Source organism: Pelmatolapia mariae, linkage group LG1 (genome assembly GCF_036321145.2).
Source record: "Pelmatolapia mariae isolate MD_Pm_ZW linkage group LG1, Pm_UMD_F_2, whole genome shotgun sequence".
In the NCBI taxonomy this organism is placed as follows: Eukaryota; Metazoa; Chordata; class Actinopteri; order Cichliformes; family Cichlidae; genus Pelmatolapia; species Pelmatolapia mariae.
This window is the reverse complement of record NC_086227.1, coordinates 7,312,423-7,333,344: the sequence shown is the minus strand read 5'-3', so window position 1 is coordinate 7,333,344 and position 20,922 is coordinate 7,312,423. Positions and strand designations below refer to the sequence as shown.

Below are 20,922 nucleotides of genomic sequence, written 5' to 3'. Positions count from 1 at the left end.
GCCCTGCCATGCGGTGCGCCCTTGTAGTTCCCCAAAAACCGGAGTCAGCATCTCTGCGTCCGTTGCGCACAGCTGGAGGAGCAGTCCGCAGCGGCGCGGGGCCGAGCAGCCGGCCGCACAGGTAAGATTCGCGTCCTTGCTCTCTTCACACCGCTGCTTTCTGCAATTTATCCGCTTTTTGAAAATACGTTAGAATGCTGATAGAGTGTAGATTAATGATGTACATCGACCTTGCATTATAATCCGGGCTGTCCTCAGTTAAACCCCAACGCGCGTCTTTCACTCGCAGATTTCATGTTTTGTTTTTTTAAACATGTTGACGTTAATGCACATCTGGAAGTATTAATTATTAATATTATTTCATTTACAGCACGCGCGCATTTCATCACGCTAATTTCTGTGCGCTCTTTAAGCCACAATCAGCAGGAATCTCAGTATTTACTGCTTTTATTTAGACGGATCTCCTGTTTTTTCTCGCCGCTTTAACATGTTTGACGTGTTTTCAATGGACTCCTATTATGTGAGAAGCTAAAGCCTGAGTGATTATGTAGCCATAGTAACAGGTGGCTGTCTGCATCCTCTGTCACCCTCAAACACACACATAGATACGCACACACACACACACACACACACACGCGCACACACTTCTCCTTAGTATATCTGCAAGTATGCAAGCAGAGAGGACATTTTAAATACACACGTGTTCATGATGTGATTTTAAGCTGTAGGTATTTTCTGGTTTTCAGTCCTTCCACAGGTCAAAGCTGAAGATGAAACACACTTTGTGTGTACATGTGCTTTTTTGTCTGCCGGTGGCTTCTTCATACCACATAAGAGCGCAGGCATGACTAAGGATTAGCAATGCATCTGACATAACTTCCTGTTTGGAGTCGAGACAATGAACGTATACTTGCCTCAGAGGAGGAGACTAAGGTGCAGCCGCATCCTCTTCTTTATCTCAGGTGTGCTGCTGTGTTTCGTCTACACCTTGACTTTGAAGGCCAGGCTGTCACAGCCACTAGCCTCCGCCCAGACGGATGATGAAGCAGAGGTGGGTAGCGATGAACATTTGGAGGTCAGCATCCGGGAGTTGATAGCGTCTAATGAGACTGAGGAAACTAAAGCTACCCTGGTGAAAGTCGTCAACAGGACAGATATCGAACAGTGTATCTATGTAGATCCCCAGCCTCCCAAACCGCCTCCAACTCCACCGCCACTGACCACCGCAACTCCACCCTACCCCCCACTCCAGCCACCTCACAGGAAGGGTGACTACCCAGAGGACTTGTTCTCGATAGAGCAGCGTCAACAGGGCTGGGTGGCCCTGCACATTGTAGGGATGGTTTACATGTTTGTTGCCCTGGCCATCGTCTGCGATGAGTTCTTCGTCCCTGCGCTGGAAGTCATCACCAACAAGCTGGAGATCTCAGATGATGTGGCTGGGGCCACATTCATGGCGGCGGGAGGCTCTGCCCCTGAGCTCTTCACCTCCCTGATTGGGGTCTTCATCTCCCACAGCAACGTGGGCATCGGCACCATTGTGGGCTCAGCCGTCTTCAACATTCTCTTTGTGATCGGCATGTGTGCCATCTTCTCTCGGGAGATGCTGCACCTGACCTGGTGGCCTCTGTTCAGGGACGTGAATTTCTACATCCTGGACCTCATCATGCTTATCATCTTCTTCTTGGATAACATGATTCTGTGGTGGGAGAGCATCCTGCTGGTGCTGGGCTACATCAGCTACGTGAGCTTCATGAAATTCAACAGTCAGATCGAGCAGGCGGTCAAGACCCAGCTTAACAAACACATGAGCATCGTTAAGGTGTGGACCACAGAGGAGCCAGAGAAGGTCAGTAAAGGTCCCGTTTTTTAAAACAGGTGTTCAATGGCTACAATTTGCCCTTTTTTTCTGTCTTTCTTTTTAATTTCTTGGTCTGATTGACGAATTGTGTCTTGCCTAGAGGTGAAATCATTCATTTCTGGGCTAAAATAATTAATCAGTTGAATAGTTCATTAACAGATGATAATTACACAGTACATTGGTTGGTATCATTTTTAATACAGAAAAGGCAGTGAGTGTGTGTGTGTGTGTGTGTGTGTGTGTGTGTGTGTGTGTGTGTGTGTGTGTGTGTGTGTGTGTGTGTGTGTGTGTGTATGTGCTGCTTGGACTAGCTTACCTGCCATCAGGCTTCCAGGCTTTCGTGGTCACTTGGGTTTTTTTGCTCTTTAATTTTAGACAAATGAACACTTGCTGTGACACTTTTTTTGCACTTTCGGTCAAATTATATTCAACATGAGCAACTTGAGCATCTTCTTTTGTTCATGGCTTCACGCTCACTGTGAGGAGAGATGGGGGTTGAAAGCATGAAAGAAAGTAACATCCATAAATAACTGTACATTGCTACAAAGACTCACAATTCACTGAAATGAAACAAGTTCACTTGAAATTAATAAAATAAATAAATAGAAGAAAGAAAAAAAAGATTAAAGATTTGCCTTCAGACAGGCTTATGGAGTCAGTCACTGTGCAGAGGTACATTGCTACACTGGGTTTGGCTCTTTCATGAGATTTGTTGACATTAGGAGAGAGAATGAAGCGTTAACAGGTGTTAGAGTTATTTTTGCTTCAGCAATAAGAGAACAAAAGAATTTATTTCATTCATCACTCATTTATCAAACATAAAAGGATGGATGCAGCCAAAACAGATGTTTCTCTAAGCAGTTGTTACCAGAGATACTATCTATCCATTTATTTTCAGTATACACAGTATATTTTCTATCCTTTCATCTCCACACAGTTGGGACTGCCGCCTGCTCGGACACTGAAAGAGAGACAGTGATTTGTGGTTCTGAGCAGGTGACAGACTGTATTTGTGTAAAATCCTTTGATGGTACTGAACAGAGGGGACTCCAGGTGTCATAGATGGGGCGTCACAGGGTGAAGTGATGCAAGTGTCCCTGAAATACCACTATATAGAGACATCATTTCATTTACAATTTAAAAACAAAGGAATAGAAGGTTCATTTCCTGCAGGCTGAACAGCTCTCTGCTCTGCTGCTGCTGGGAGAGATCAGCAAATGTCTGAGGCTGTAATCAACATACAGAACTGCGTTACAATATCTCAAGGGCCCGCAGCAGGTTCGCCAATTAGCCTGAAGCATGTCTGCAATCAGCATGTGCTTCAGTATTAACACCAAGTGCAGTGAGATGCGTTGCCACATTACTGGGTCAGAATTGCTGAAATTCAAAACCTCTTCACAGAACACATGGTGTTCACATTTATATACATGTTCAACCATCATTTTTTTTGTTCTTTTCATTAATAGAACACATTAATATCACTTGTTGCATACACAAACACATATATACATAGATTTGGGAGCTCAGTTTAGGAGCATTCATCGTGGAAGCTGTGTATCAGTAGGAATAATGCATTTGTTGAAACTGGAGATTTAAAAAGGATCAGCCTCAAGGCTTAAGGGTTGTGACTTACTCTTCTGCTGATGGTGAAAAACTCATGCTGGCTGGACTTTTAACTAGATTAGGGGCTTACTAATGTCTTTTGTAAAGGATTAACCTGGAATTCTTGACCTGTCTCAAGACTACAGCTGGAACCATGTCAATTCATCACTTCGCATGTCTACTCCTATGACTGAGTTTAGACTGAGTTTCTACAGTACATTACAATACAATACAATTTTATTTATATAGCACATTTAAAAACCAGAGGTATGCCAAAGTGCTTCACAGAACCAATTAAGAGCAATAACACATACAAATACAGACCAATCAAATAAGTTGCCAAAGCAATCTCTGCTGTTCATATGCTTGAATGTATAAGTGTGTAGTAACTTGAACTACTGTTAACCTGAACTGCTGTTAAACTGCCTCACTATAGGAAAGTGAAGCACCACCACCTCCACCACCTGCTGCTGCTGCTCCAGCTGCTCCAGTTGCTCCGCCAAAAGTTGAAGAAAAATCCAAACCAGAACCTGTACAACCTCCAAGCAGCCCTCAAAGCAGCAAACTGCTGCCAGACTCACAAGATGACAAGACAAGACTCAAGGTTTGAAAAACAAACCTTTTTGTTGGTTTAGACCATTGACTAAATATGAAGGATTAACAAAGCCCCAGCTCTGAAAGATTAAATACAGTGAAATACTTAAATCTAGTCTTTCTATTGGCCAGTAGAGGGTGAACTCCCCGGTTGCAAAAAAGGATGTCCAGTTATATAGACGTCTGGCAAAACAACTCTAATGATCACTTTTTAAAGGACCTCAGTAAGCACTTGACTGTTGAGTTTATTGTGTCAGTCATTATTTTCAGTTCGTACTGAATATAAAATGATATTCAATTTGTAAATTATGGTTTAAATTACAGTCCAAAAAGATGACAAAACAGACTAGCTTTTCAGTGACCCCATGCTGTGATTAAAAAGTCAATACCACATAAGCATGCAGTGTTCCTTGGCCACTCCATCACTCTTCAATCTGGCCTGGAAACACTAATATGGTAATGGAACAACTGGGTGATGCCACAATGGCCCTTTAATCTTTTTTATAAAGCTTATGTTATTTGTTGGCTAAATCTCCAGTTAAACTGCAGTGTGACTTCTTTAATTTCAAAGCAAAAATTTATATTTACTTTCAGATGAATTAATGGAGGGATGTATCAGCTCATAATGCAATAAGATCGTAAAAGATCAGCAGATATTTTATCTACACAAGGAGTGTAAGGCTCTTCCTGTTGTAGCTGTTGTAGTAGCATTTAAGTGTTAGATTTACTTTTCAAATCTGTAGGTTTGGTTTATTTTATATGTATATGCATTGTTAGCATACACACTTGTCTGGAAAAAGTTTTAAAACCTCAGGCTTTAGCAAACATAGTGTTAGCTAACACAGCAGTTTAAACTTCCAAAGCCAATATAAAGAATAACAGGGGTGGGCAACTCTGATATAATAGCATAAATGGTACAACTTCAGTTCTTTATCATAATTAATAACCCAGTGAACTAATTACTTGAATTTACACTAATTGAATTTATCAGACTTACTTGGCCTGGCTTGCTCTGCCTGTAACATTTGACAATAATTGTTACCCATTTCATGCCAGCCATTTTTGCATGTCAGTGTAGGGTACGCTCAGGTGTCATTTACAGTCCTGTTGTATTTAATGTTTTAAAACCATTCCATTTATGTGTAGTACCAGGACCCTGGTTCCTCTAACTGGATCATAGCCATAGTTGACATTATTAATTATACCTGTTTTTCTCCTTGCAATACCTTGTCAAAATGGCTGCTCTAACAAAAGCAAAACACCATTTTGATTCTCACTGGTCTGCACTGGTTGATATTATTAAAGGTTGCCTAAGGTTAAATGCTTTAGTTCTGACTACATGCCTGTTCTCCTGTAGGTGCGTCCTGCCCTTCAGCGAGGAGGCAGCTCAGCCTCCCTACATAACACCTCGCTTCGGAGCACCATCTTCCAGCTGATGATCCACACATTGGACCCTCTGGGAGAAGGTAACCAATGTTTTCTCGGGTGATAATATCATGTCTGCAGCAAAATTAGAAATTAAAAATGCACTATGCTCATTAAAAACTGGTTCAACATACATATTTGGGTCAACAACCAAATATGTATGTGTAAATGTCGAAGTTCTAACCTCATTATTTAGCTACAATTTGATCCTTATTTTTAAAGGACTTTCTGTGATGAGATATTTTACCATTTTAACATAAGTAAATAAAAACAGCAAGATGTTGGAGACAGCAGGACCTCACTAATGATTACTTTGATTATCAGTTCCCTAATAAATTTGTCTGTAATTAGATTTAATATTTTTTCTTACTTCTGTACCTGATGCTGCATCTTCCATTCATGAGTATTCTCAGCAGGAGTAGTTAAATTAATTAACAAATAGTTAAATCTGCTTACAGCTTCTTTACAGTTTTCTTGACATTTATTAAAGGCCTATAAGCTTCTTATAAATGGTTAGAAGGCTTAAATAAATCATTATCATGCATAAGAAAAAAAGGTGTAATTAAAAACAATAAATAAAAAACCAGGTGAAATCCTGTTGATCGATTAAATGTTCCAGCTTGTTGCGAAGCTGCCAGTGACTCAGCTGTATCCCTCCTGTCCCTTCCTCTGAGTCAGTGTCGCGTGATGAACCGCAACGACCTTCAGTCCGTCCTCGAACTCACCGGTGTGCTGTTCCCTCACTCAAAGCACTGAGCCACTGTTGATCCTTAATCAGCTTTTCAATACAGGGTAATAAAAGCTGGATAAGAGCCAGCATGCTAGCAAGCCGAGCGCTTTATCCCTGTGGAAGCAGAGACCGGCTCCTTGCAGCTGGACTGCATCAGAACAATGTGAAGTTACATCTTTCTAATTCAGAAACGTCTGCTGTATTAGGGAGTGGTATTTAATTGATTTTTTCATTATTTTGTTAAATTTAAACAATATTAAGGCCAGCGTTCCTGGAGGATTAAAAAGTTAAATTATAATAATTCTACAATAGTAATGCCACGCAAAAAGTTACACATCAAAGAAAAAGTTTTTGGACTGTCAGGTTGTAGCTAGAATTTCTTACTTTCCAGGATTTGACTTGAGTTTGTGGCTTCTAATGTTCCTCACGAGGCTGCCTCTTACAGTGTGAACAATGACTGCAGGGCACCTGATTTAAAGTATTCTTGCTAACAATGTCACCAAATTTGCAATGACAGAACTGGACAATGTAAGAAAACTTGACAAGTCATGGCAGTTGCATGGTTCAAACTTCAGACCCTTAATCAACCTTTATGCATACCCAATTACAATTATATTAGCAGAAGAGGAAAACCCATGAATGATGTCTTCCATTTTCTTAGCACAGTATAAGTACAGTATAATACTCTATATAATAATGTATATGTGTGTAAAACTGAAATAAAGTAGTGTATTGATTGGCTATTAAGGATTTAATAAAATCAATGTATCTTTAGAATAATTCAAACCAATAAAAAAATGATACTTACTTTATGAATTACAAAAATAAATTGTAAAACACACACATTACATTTCCAGGTTTGCAGTCTTGCAAATTTTAGGCAATCTTTATGTGGTGTACTCAGCTGTAAAAGGAAAATGAATGTGACTCTAATTCTGACTTCTAAAATCACATTTGCTCACAAGTTGCCAGTTATTTTGAGACCAGCTCAAACTGTTTTTTGATAAGCAGTTATGTGTGACAGCATTTAACCTGAGCCTGTTACTACCATGCAGAGATATTATTTTTGTTACTATGAAACATTTACTGCACCATGAACCTGAAAACTGTCAGTCAAATTGAAATGGCCCTGAAGTTACAACCATGTCTGTGGTTTCCATCGTAGAAGCAGTTCTTAGAGGGGCCGTTAAAACCCCTGGCCCCAGAAAAGTCAGAAGAGGTAAGAGTTACAAAAAGTTGTTACCTGGTTTGAAGCGTTTCTTGTCTTTCATTTTTTTGTGTATTTGTTTGTGGATCAAACTTCAGATTTCCTGCTTAGTTGTGTTGCTTATCTATGTTTTGACGTCAAACTTTCTGGAACTCATCACAGTCACTCAACATGGGCATGTTAAACTTTTGGTCCTCATCAGTTAGCCTGGCTAATACAAACCTGACATACGAGACAATTCACCGCTGAAGAGAATAATGTTTAGAACAGCAGTGGGCCTCAAGGCCAGGGATGGATTAGCCACTGAGTTGGAGATGACTCCAGATGACTCCGACATATCATGTCAGCAGGTCCATCAAACCCAGTCTAAGTTAGGCAGATACCACAGGAAACCACAGAGGTCATATCCAGGCTTCAGCAGGTCTCAGCTGTTTTAACCAATACCTATTCACACAGACAGTATGTGCATACCAAGGAATATGTGGGTGTTTTTGTGTCGCGGTTTGGAGAATGAGCTGATTTTTCACCTTTGATGTCAAAAAGAAAAAAGTAATTAAGGAGTCAGACTGATAACGTTGTGCTGTGAATGTCTGCCAATCAGAAACGTCTTTTAATGGTGATGTTAGAGGGGAGGGACCAGTACAGAGGAAAGGTAAGGTGAAAAACATCATTGCTGTTGTGTTGTTTCTGCACTAGTTGTTCTTGTGGTTGTTGTTGTTGCTGTTGTGTTCAGTCTGGTCTGCTATTACAGAACACATTTTTGACCGCTATGCATGCATTGGATGGTTGCATGTTTGTGTGTCCGTCAGAAAGCTGTGAGAATCGTTGACCTTTTGGCACACTCTGGCTGTTTGTAAAGAACATGATTAATTTACCTGTGGACTAGTGTCATTGGCTGATATTATATATTTAACAATTTGCATATTATTGATCAAGAAACTGACCTCCAAGCCCATTGTTGCTGGGTTCAGTCATTATGCAAATGTACTGTTTATAAGGTAGGGGAAACCTGCATTCAGCTGAAACTGAAGAAATCACTTGGATGAATGAGGAAACATTTCTCCCACTGAGAAAATGAACACAAACAACTTTTTGGGGTCCAATTAATAAAAATCACATTTATTGGACACTGCAGTGTTTATCAATAAATACGTGGTTTGCCAATCTTAGAATAGTTTCCAGGTTTTTCCAAGGGTAGCTGCATAGGCAAAGACTACCCTGACTAACTTCTGAAGCACACCCAGTCATTTTGTTCTATAAGGAGGCCTGAAATTTGACAGAAATTGCACAGTACAGAAAGGAGTTTCAAGGGTTACTTCTGGTAGGAGTTATGAGCGCTGATGTTCCACCAGAGGGCACTCTTCAACTTCCATAACAGTATAAACCCAACAACCACGTAAACCAAGCCAAGTCATGTGGAATGTAAACAATAAATTACAAACAAAAAAAAATGTCCTTAAAGACTGGGAACATTGAAATGGTAAATAATCAGATATCTGTATTGGCCTGAAAAATCTTATCTTGGTCAGGCTCTAGAGTAGATAAAAGCTTGGTTGTGATAAACAGCTTCAAATGAGTCTTATGTAAGGTTCACATTTTAGCATAGGTACCAGTAATTGTACCTGTTCTCACTTTTGCACTGGATTGGATTGGATCTTTACTCCGGAATGCTGGTCAGTGTGTGTTTATCAGGTCATGCTATTGTTAATGCTGGTTGTAGAAGAACAGGCTTCACATGAGATTTGTTTGAGCAATGATTCTTTTAACTGCAGCGAAGAACAAAGTAAAGCCTATGAATGTCCCGGTGACGGGCAAACTGCAGAGCAAGTCCCATCACCGCTGCAGCGAAGGTGAGTTGTTTGTGCGATGAAACGCCTTTCCCGAAAGCATACTTCCTGTGGGTGTGTTCCAGTGCCAGCAGTATTTAGTTTGACTAAATGCATAGTTTTGTTACATGATTTCGAAACATAACCTGCATTTCCAACAGCATCCGATTTATATGTTGAAGCGCTTGTATTTCTCTGGCCATTTTTACCCACAATCCTCTGTCATAACATTGCGTAATTTTGTATTGTAATGCAACAGTACAGAACACATATCAGTTATTTTTGGCATCTGTCTGAGAGGTACGCTTGTGATGTGTGTTAGCCCAGTTTTGCATAAAGACTGAGATAAAAAAATATATATATATATATATCATATTTTAAATCACATGGGATAAAATTTAGTCTCAGTATGATGGTAAAAATCAAATATCAAAATATCTCCCTCTATAATCGATATTGTGTTTTTTGGTTTTGTTTTTTATGTATTTTGTACTCCATCGTATTGAAAATGACTTTAAATATGTTTTGGCATTAGGCTCAGTTTACTTTTCCCATTTTTTGTGCTATTAACTCAAACGGGTGAAAGAATGGATCATTCTAAAGAGCTTACAGAATATGAGTCTGGTGTTTTAATAGGGTACCTCCACAGCAAAAGCTCTCTTTGTGAAATTTCTTCCCTCCTAGATATTCCATGATCAGCTGTAAGCAATACTATCTGCTTGTCAAGTGATAAAGTATCGACCCTGCTTCCAGGTCTTTAGATGGAAACCAGCACGCTAACTTACTGCTAACTTCTGAGTCAATTAAACCTCATACCTTTTTTCAGGGATGTCGTGATGTTAAACTTTATTGTAACAGCTGGGATAGCAGTGATACTGATCATTTTTATTGAAGATAAAATCTCATTGTTGCCACAGTGTTTGTTTGGGAACCGAAGAAAAGTTTGAACCTGGAAATAGATGAGTTAAGTTACAGAGCGGGGTCATCAAGTGCATGTGTAAAAGTCACAAACACTCTGCTCATTCACTAACTTAAGAATTCCAAACCTCCTCTGGTATTAACATCAGCACAAACACTGTGCTCTGGGAGCTTCATGGCTTTGGTTACTTGAGCTGAGCAGCTCCTGTAGGAGGAGCTGTGCATGAGACAAAGAAATTGGATTAAATTTATTCTCATCTTCTAATTTAAAAAGTTAATATCAGGCTGCATAAAAGGATCCAAAGGATGTTTAATTTGTAATTAATTGTGTGAATATTCAGATGAAGAAAGTTATTATTTTAATAGTTGTACTGTTGGTTAATATTGTAGTGACTTGTGCTTTGACATTTATTGTGATACTGCGAGTGCACATATGCACATGGTTTTCTATCAGTAATCAGAGACAGTTTTGGGGTTGAAGGAGGTCGCTCTTCAGAGTCAGTTCATGTGTTTGTGCGTCATAGTGTGGAGTAAGGAGTTGCTTTACAGTCTGAGGTGCACAGCAAAGTGGGGCTGTGAGGAACCTGGAGAGGCCTCGACAAGACCGAATCAATGAGCCCTGAGGATTAACATGCAGATGAGTGTGCATGTGACTCTCTTCCCCGCCTTTAGTAGAGCATGTTTATTGCCAGACACTCCAATCACTCCCACTGCCACTTCATACTGGCCTCTAGAGCAGAATAATTTGTCAGTGTAACATTAAATTTGTGATTTATCTTTGCTAAGTGTGAAATTAGCAGCAGTTCTCTAATATTTAGATACGTTTAAAAATAAGTGTGAGCGGAAGTTTTCCAAATTCTTTATTACAGCAAACTTGCTTGGATATTCAAATTCACCTGAATTTTATCACATAACTGCAAAGTACTTTAGCTGATATAAGGTGAGGAGTCATCAGTCTGAAGTGATGGATTTAACATGGTGACCATAACAGAAACCAGCAGGGTTATTACATCATCCAAAAGTGACTCTGTTCAGTTGTGTTCAGTTAGATATGGGGAAACACTGCTGCAATCAAAGAACAAACTAAAAGACATCTTTGCCCTTTCAAAATAAAATCAAAGGAAAAGTCAGAGTGGCAGGTAGGCAAAGAAGACAGTGAAAAGGTAAAAGTAAAAGCATAAAGTCACTAAACATTTAAGTGAGGTTGATGTGTCCTGTTTGTAAAAAGCTGCAGTGAAACTGTTTTATCTAAATTGGTTATTGGATATTTAAATCTGCAGTGTTTGAAAAGCAGGTTAAAATTCATATTTTTATCCATATTACTCTGTGTGGTTTTCCTCTTTTTTAAGATCCAGATCAAAAGCCAAAGTCTGAGCAGCCAGCTGCTGCCGGTGCACCAGAGGGAGCAGCTACTGCTGAGCCGTCCACCTCACAGCCTCCAAAGGCAGAAGACACAACTCAGGAAACATCTGACCGGCCGGACGAATCGAAGGTACGAGATGATTTCAGCTCACTGTGCAGTTTGCCACAGAAGTGAGGAAAGTGGAGATTTTAACAACTTTGATCCTATAGTTTTAAAAGTCGTGATAATACACATCCCATCTTAATATGAACACACGTGTTTCTTTAGCTGTTATCATGTTGCCAAAAGAAACTAGTTGATTTGTCAAGGAAACTAATGAAGACCTAGCATCATCTGTATCCTCCATGTTTGGAATTGTGAAGCACTGGAATGCAGTCAGATGTTAATTACAATGTGAAGCCTGGGAAATAACAGGCGTGATGAGCGTGTGAAGATGGCATTACTGTCTCCCTAGATTTGAATAGATTAGCTTCAAATTCATATTTCTGCTTCTTTATCTTTTCAACAGCCCTGAAGACAGAAAGCTATTACTTTAACTATGTAAACTATGTTACTTGATTTTGAATCTTCAGATTTTAAATTGGCCTCTAATTATTCCTGGCATAATGTATTTTGAAAATGCACCCAAGAAATATACTTAAGTACATGGTGTATTAGTAAAATTGAAGGAAAGATGGTAAGAGCGTTGGCTTCAATCTGCACATTTTCAAACTAATTTAAGAGGTTTTGGTTTGCTTCATATTTGCTTTCTGGTATGTGTTCTTCTTTACTAACATATTACATTTTGTTTATGTGGTACAGTTCAAAATAAAGCTTGAAAATGACAAGAATGTACAATCTTTAACAAACACATCAATTGAGAAATGAAGGTAACCGTTAACACCCACACAAGTTGCTCTCTGTCAGTTTAGTGTCACCTCAGTTTTCTGGCATACTGACCTCAGATCACACTTTGCACCGAGGCCTGTTAATATGAGCTGCCAGCACTTTTTGAAAACCACATTGCCAAAGCCAGAAGCTGTGAACAAGGTCGTGAGCAGGTTGGATAACATGCAGCGTTGAAGAATGATGGAGGGCCTAACACAAGCACACTAGCTTATACTTTTTGTTAATTTATTGTTCATGTATGCATAAAAAAATAAAAAAGGCGTGGCAGTAATGTTGCAGAATATTAACAAAGTATTATAGTAAGATATTAACAAATAACAAAGTAAGATATACTTAATCTATCCTAAAAGTTGGGAAATTACTGTGTTATAAGCAAACTAACACGAAAAAGAACCTCGCTCAGTGAAGTAAATACAATATCACAAAGCAAAATAGCTCACAAAGGTAAAAAGAAAAGACACAAAATAAAAATAGAGCTAATTTAAATAGAAAGAAGAAAAAAGTGAAGAGCTAAGATAATAAGGGGGGCTTAATAAGTAAAGCTCTGACAATATAGGGATATTTCAAATACACTATTCAGGCCACAGAAATGTTCCTTCTCTGTAACATGTCCAGGATTATGCTGCTGTAACTGGTGCAGTCCCTTCACATTTCTTGTTACCACTCAGAGTAACGTCTCTGTCGCCCAAAAGTACTGAAACCATGTATGGTCACAGTGGGGTCTGGAAAATGTGAGTGTGTCAATATCTTGCTGCAGCACTCCAGGATACACATCAAACTACACTAACTGTGAGCTCACATTTGCCATGATGATCACTGGAAGAGCTCCAGAGCTGAAACCCTGTCTTATCCTCCAGGACTGTTGTGCTCAGGAGATAGATCTGTCAGCACCATCAGCTGGTGAAGGGTCTCCATTGCTCAATCTCATTAGAAAATAAACCAGTAGTAGACTGGTAGTAGAAGTAGACTCATCTAAGACTGGACGTTTCAAGACTTGCAAAACAAAAAGTCACAACTTCATACACATAAATAACAGTGAGCAGTGGAAATCTACCTCATTGGATAATAAAGTCCTCAAATAAAAAAAACAGCTAATTTGTGAAACGTACCTAAAAATTTTCTCATGTAAAATCATCAATTCACCAAGACCTAAAAGAATAAAGTAAATTAGCTCATCTAGCCTTACCATCCTTAATGAAAAGGTTTCTAATACAATGCAGTCCCAACCAAGGCTTTAGGTATTTAAACCATCCATCCATCCATCCATTCGCTTCCGCTTATCCTTTTCAGGGTCGCGGGGGGCGCTGGAGCCTATCCCAGCTGTCATAGGGCGAGAGGCAGGGTACGCCCTGGACAGGTCGCCAGTCTGTTGCAGGGCTAACATACAGGGACAGACAACCATTCGCACTCACATTCACACCTAGTGGCAATTTGGATTATCCAATTAACCTATCCCCACAAGCTGCATGTCTTTGGACGGTGGGAGGAAGCCGGAGTACCCGGAGAGAACCCACGCAAACACGGGGAGAACATGCAAACTCCATACAGAAAGACCCCGGCCTGATGTTGGAATTGAACTCAGGACCTTCTTGCTGTGCGGCAACAGTGCTAACCACCGTGCCACCATGCCACCGTGCTGCCTGTATTCAAACCAGCCTTGAAATATTAAATACTAAATAATAAACCTATTGCATCTTTTATGTGGTTCCCGCTTCGTTGTGTGCAGTGAGTCAGGTGGTTTGACTCACTCTGTTCCTTCTCCTGCAGGCAGCAGCAGCAGCATCATCAGCAGGTGGATCAGGGGGCTCTGAGGGCAGCGCTGAGGATGAGAGTGGTGACGAAGAAAGCAGCGACTCGAGCGAGAGTGAAGATGATGGCGACAATGAAGACAAGGAGGAAGAAGAAAAGGAGGAAGAAGAGGAGGAGGAGGAGAACCAACCATTGTCTTTAGAGTGGCCTGAAACCAGGCGCAAGCAGGCGACTTATCTGTTCCTGCTGCCCATCGTGTTCCCGCTGTGGCTCACCCTGCCTGATGTCCGCAACCTGGTGAACAGCCCTCATCATCATTATCATTATGACCTATGACCTTAAAGCTTTACATACTAAAATGATGTATTTTATTATCTTTACCCATGGGATTGGAACAGAATTGGCTGAAAACTTGGCTTCTGTAAGCTGTACAAACTTGCTAGTTTAAGACATATTCATGCAATATGTGATTTTGACTGTGGGCTCTAACAATAATGGTCAAGGTGAAATGCTTAGCTAACCTACAGGTAATATAAAGTTTTTTACTGATTTTCACATTTGGTGTCACTTTGATCTGATTTTCACCAAAATTAAATCATCTTGAGCTGTTTTTGGTATCTACCGACACACAAAACTTGAAAATATCTAGAAAACTGTGAATGCTAACAGACAGACAGAACTGACTGCAGTGAGTGAATTGTATGGATCAGATGCTATCATTTACAATGGATTACATTGGATTAATTTTTTCTTTTTTGGAGTTTCAGGATCTAAGTCTCTGTTCCCAGGTGTTATAATGTTTTTGAACATGTAATGTGAATGGCTCTGGTGCTTTTCAGGCATCCAGGAGATACTTTGCCATCACCTTCATAGGCTCCATCATCTGGATTGGTGCTTTCTCCTACCTGATGGTGTGGTGGGCTCATCAGGTTGGTGGAGTCTTAACACATGTCATGTTGGTCTTTTATTCACACTGATAAGGACCCTGGCAGACTACTTTCCTACATGTCTCAGAGTAGTCGGCCCTGAGTGATGTGAATGATACTTTCAGGTGATGCTTCTGCAGTTAGTCTGGTTAGTTTAACATAAAGATAGTGAGAGCATAACATAGAGACAGTGAGGCTGTCCTAGTTTTATAGAAAATTTTGTCTTTTATTTGTCTCGTTTTACTTTGTGCAAGAAAAAAACGTAATTTTGCCCAATTTCTCCTTAAAGGTCATCTCATTGTGCTTGCACCACAGTTGAGGTCTGTGCTATGAAAGTTCTCGCTCTTCTGGACATTATAGTGGAATTTACAGCCTAATCCTCAGGCATGAATGCACAGTGCACAACCCCATGATTTTTAAAAATTGGTTTAAATTGGGAGATTATGGGCTCTTCCATAATGCTGTTTGTTCTCTGGGTCCTGGCCTCTTGAAATGGCAGCCTCAGAATAAAATTGGACAAAATGAGACTTCCAAGGAGTGTTTTTGTTTTTGTTTTTTTAAAGCAGCATTACTACAAGAGGTCCAGAGGTGCACAGAAAGACAACCTTGGAGACAACCTCCTCTCCCAGTGTACTTCAGACCTAGCCACACACTGAGACAAAAACTGGTTCATCCCAAAGACAAACTCCCAAACACAAACTTAACAACGTAGTGTATGCTGTACAGTGTAGCGAGGAATGCTCAGACCTCTACACATTGGAGAGACCAAACAACCACTTCCTACACGCATGGCACAACATAGAAGAGCCACCTCCAAGACTCAGCGGTTCATCTCCATCTAAATGGCAAAGGTCACTCTTTCATGGATGCCAATGTTCACATTTTGGACAGAGAAGACAGATGGTTTGAAAGAGGAGTGAAAGAAGCCATCTATGTCCACTGTGAACGACTATCTTTGAACAGAGGCGGTGGCTTACGGCAACAACTGTCTGCCATCTATGATCCATTTTTGAGATCCCTTCCCAGACGCCCTAACGCCCACTCACATCCTGGGCCATTTGACCTCAGGAAATCACATGATGGGGTGGGGCTAGGTTTCACAATGGATTCACCTGAAACCTTGGCTGATTGTGACCTACACTCGTTTTTACACTTTGGCTCATGTAATTAGGTAGAGAATCAATAGGGGGTCCATGACCCTCTTGGGGGCACTCCCATAGGGCTTAAAATCTGGGACTGTCCACCAATTCCTCTTAGCTGAAGAGCTGAAGAACTGAACTGAAGAAGCTTCTCAGATGAGAGGAGAAACGTCTTTAAGGAAATTTAAAGAAGTCCAGACGCTTTTCTTTCCAAGCTCCTTAGACTACAATGACCTGGATGACTGAGAACCTTCACAGACATACTTGGAGAGAGACTATTTAGGTTTTTCTGTAAATTGAGTTTTATTTTATTCTTTGTTGGGGGAAAAATGAAGGAAAAAAATGAATAATGTAGAGTAATGTTAACTAGTTAATTAGGCACCAATTTGGGCACACGGTTTAAAATTTTGGTCCCACTTTGTGGCACTTGGGCAGTTTTACCAACCAACTACAGCCAGGTTGGGGATACTCGTTCTGACACTTGTTTTTATCTTTTACTGTTTGCAGGTGGGTGAAACTGTGGGCATCTCAGAGGAGATCATGGGACTGACCATCTTAGCAGCTGGGACATCTATCCCTGACCTGATCACCAGTGTGATTGTGGCCCGGAAGGGTTTGGGTGACATGGCAGTGTCCAGCTCAGTGGGGAGTAACATCTTTGACATCACTGTAGGGTGAGTCACTCTTAATTCCATTCAGTTTTATTTACATAGCGCCAAACCACAACAATCGCCTAAGGCGCTTTACATTGTAAGGTATCGACCCTACAATAATATGGAGAAAGCCCCCAGAATCCATTGTGTCTAGAATAAAGAATGAATTGATCCACCATTGTACCTGTACTTCAGTCAACAATTGCATCATCGTTGTAAACAAATAAGCCAATATTGTAATCACTATCAAAAAGTTACAAGAGGCTATGTTAAAACAGGCCAAAATATATTTTCTTACAAAAACAAAATAGGAAGATCAAAAAGTATAGGACCCTAAATAGATCCCTGAGGAACACCTGAGGTAGCTTTAGCAGATGGGGTACGAAGGTATGATGGTAAATAGCTTGATTTCTGCTTCTGTTCTGTTTGGTTTTAGTCTGCCGATCCCATGGTTGATGTACACCCTGCTCCACAATGGTGAGCCAGTTATGGTCAGCTCCAATGGCCTGTTCTGCGCCATTGTGCTGCTCTTCCTGATGCTCCTCTTTGTCATTATCTCCATCGCCGCCTGTCGGTGGAAGATGAGCCGAAAGTTGGGCCTCACCATGTTCGTACTGTACTTTGTGTTCCTCGTCCTGAGTGTTCTGCTGGAGGATCGTGTCCTCATCTGCCCTGTTTCCATCTGAGGGAAACAGCACCGTCACACAAGACTTGGTACATCCACACACGAATGATACTGTAATATAGGATCTGTTAGAGAAAAGAACTGAGCCTAATGTTAAAAGGCTGATCAGGCACACACTAGATGCTAAATTAAAGGAAAATTCTACGCTTAATGTGGTTTTACATATTTAATCTGACATTTAATGACATTTAATCAACATTTTCCAGCAGCTCCAGTCTCATAGTAAAGTCTTACCCTCCACCTTTTTAACTGAGTGTCTGAGCTCTGTGAAATATATTCACCATATAGTGCAAAGAGATGTACACTCAATGAAATAAGGGCTAGGATGTTACTGTCTTTGGTATGAAATACAATGAGATATCCAACCGTGCCCTCTGTTGGCAGGACTGCCACAAGGCTCCTACTGCTTTAGTATGAGTAGTGGGATAGTAGTGGTATTAAACAGCAGGCAGGGATACATTGAAATGTTAGTAGAAGAGATTGGAAAATGTGAAGCTTAAATCATGGCTTTCAAGTTTGGAGGGTGTGTTTGGTATTGGACATGTGTGGCTCGCAGGATTTGATCCATTTGTGCACATGTTCAGCCGACAATCAGCAATCTGACTTTACTACCCACAAACAAGTGATTATTTCTTACATATTGTTTAATAGTTGGCAATAGGAGTCCACTGGGAGTGCACTGAAGCAAGCCCGACTACTGAGTGTCCATATTTCCAACATTTCCAACAGTTTTTTAATGAAAAATGGGAAAACGATTAGACTTAGCCGCTTAGTCTGCATGCGCATGATTAGAAAGCTAAGTGGTCACAACTATTTTTCTTTGTGGTTTAAAAGCAACTATCATTGCAACTATCATTTTCAAAGTTCATTGCTAGCCATACTGTGCAACATGTAGATTGTACACTGGATGATGTTACCTGCCGAATCTTGGCCAAGATGAATGGCTGGTATTTCCATACTAGATCCTCATTTGTGCGGTCACAATATCAGCTGAGAGAAATTATCTTTAGTTTTTCTCAAGTATTGGTGTCAGCACATCATTTCATGTTGCACTCCTAACAATAGTAGGTGATAAAGGTTATAACAGCAGCGGTGATATGGCTGTCTTTGGTTTCAAAACCATTACAACAGCCAACTTTGAACCTGTTTCACAGTGGGCTATAGAATCACCAGTTTGGAGCCATGACCAAATTAAGAATAGTTTTACCCCAAGAATCCTCTTCAAATGGAAAAAGTGGAACAGTTTTGTATAGTAGTGAAACACATTTACCTAACACATGAAAGATCCCAGGTCAAGAAACAGGAGAAGACACAAATCCTGAAGTCCAACATACAGATCCATCTGCTGTAGCGACCTGCTGTGAATGAGGGAGTAGCTGGAAGAAGCATAATTAAAAAACTTCTTATCGCGGGAGCAATGACTGTAAAATATCAATACAGTAACGCACACAAGACGAGAGATGTCAGAATAAATCAGGAAATAACTAACGCTAAGACCAGGACTAAGATATATAAACTTGACAGAACACGACGGGGATGACAGAAAGATGTAAACTAGAATACAAGCAGACTGCAATCAGGATATAATACATGACGAATGAAAAAAAGATCCTAAAGAGCCAAATATAAACGCAAGAGGTCCTCAAAAAACACAAGGGACAAAATTCAAAACTGTAGGTTCACGACACTCCCCCAGCTCTCTCCCAGTCTAGAACTAGAACTATATATATGTATATACTGTATTATATATATATATATATATATATCTGCCAGTACATATATACTGGCAGAGGCCAGGAAACAGTCATTTCTTTACTGTGGCAACAACACTTACAAAATATACAGACTGTGTCCAATATTTGTCCAACACAGCAAGTATAAAACTTAGCTGTAGCTGCTGGAAGTATCGAAAAATGACACCACACTGCTTAATTATTTTCAACAAACATGAAGCAATCATAATACATCCCCATTCTGTTAACAGATTTTCTTTAGTTTGTTTTTGAATTTTTTGGTGTTGGTGGAATTTTCCTTTAATAAGCAAATGCTTATGGGTAGTCTCTGAGCTGACAGCATTAGGTCATTTAAAAACATTACACCCACTCCAGTAGTAATGGTATGGACTGACCTAGCAGGAAATCAGAGTCACTGGATGCAACTTCAGTTTTGTATGTTTAGTATTTCTGGAACTATCATCCCTAACACCCTGTTCTGTATTTAACTTGACAAGTATTTGTTCATGTTTAGTGTTTAAAAGAGTTTTTGTGTCACTTAACTGTGGTGGAGAGAGTCAATTTTGTGTGTGTGTGTGTGTGTGTGTGTGTGTGTGTGTGTGTATCAGGGAGACACGCATCAGACTGTCTTAGCTGTGAGAAAACCTGACCTGTGTGATGTTTTCAGATGTTCCTGTTGTGCTCTTGTTGGATTGAAGTGGATGCAAACATGGATTATTGATAATGGAAACTATCAATATTTCAAATTAAAATTCCATGCTGCAATAAATTATTTTTTTAACAGTGAACTGGAACAGTGTGCGGTGTTTTGGGGAACTGGAAAAGAATATGCTGTTCTTTTAATCTAAAACGATATATATGGTTACACTGGTTCTACCAGAAAGTATTTACTCTTCCTTGGTCTTCTTTAATAAAAAGTATTTAATTAAATGTACATTATACTGGCTAAGTATAAAAATTGATGGTATGTCTATTTCCCAGAAGTGATGCTGGAATTTCCACTTGTAAGTGGTTGCATAGTAGATTATAACGCCCACTCCAAACACAAATATGCAGATTAAACTACAATTAAACTGTGTGATGTTTATGCTAATAGCTAGCAAGCTAAGAGTGCAACAAATCTATGTCACATTGTTTGCAGGTATGTGTGCGCAAAACCTCAGTATAAGGGAAAGACCTTGCTGATGGATTTATGGGTTCACTGTAGTTTTGATTCATACTGGATGGCGCCTGTTAAGACTGTGTAAACAGGAGGAAAAACCAGGCTAACAGTTTAACAATGACAAGTCATTAGTCAGTTTGTTAGCTGATGTTAGCTTTTCCTGAAACAAAATGACATTTGCGTTGTTTAACTTTTCTTACAGGCAACACAATTTGGCCATTTAAAGCTAGCATTCTGCTAACGCATGCTGATGGCTGATTGACTTAAAAATATGATGTAGCACCCATTTCAACACAATAATTCAATATTTTAGAAGTGTTATTAAATGCTAAAAGAATCTTGTTTGTGTGTTATGGAAACATCTGTGGTCCATGGACTTCTGTTTTTTTTAATGCATGAAATTTAAACAGCAGGTGCTGTAAAGAGGTGTGTGGTGCTAAGATGTCTCTGATACTTACAGC

The 20,922-nt window shown here is 40.0% G+C and overlaps 1 protein-coding gene across 2 annotated transcripts; it reads left to right on the top strand.

Moving 5' to 3' along the window:
- LOC134625685 (sodium/potassium/calcium exchanger 1-like) lies at window positions 1-20,087 on the top strand. 2 transcript variants are annotated; one of them, XM_063470951.1, is made up of 12 exons: window positions 1-121; window positions 747-1,849; window positions 3,900-4,067; window positions 5,415-5,523; window positions 7,378-7,431; window positions 8,021-8,071; window positions 9,192-9,269; window positions 11,513-11,655; window positions 14,182-14,460; window positions 15,003-15,092; window positions 16,736-16,902; window positions 17,318-20,087. In XM_063470951.1, the coding sequence occupies exons 2-12, from the start codon at window positions 899-901 to the stop codon at window positions 17,565-17,567; spliced, it is 2,340 nt and encodes a 779-aa protein (XP_063327021.1). In that variant the 5' UTR covers window positions 1-121; window positions 747-898; the 3' UTR covers window positions 17,568-20,087. The 2 variants fall into 2 exon arrangements, with proteins under 2 accessions (XP_063327021.1, XP_063327014.1); XM_063470944.1 differs by lacking the exons at window positions 7,378-7,431; window positions 8,021-8,071; window positions 9,192-9,269.
- The last annotated feature ends 835 nt before the right edge of the window (window positions 20,088-20,922 follow it).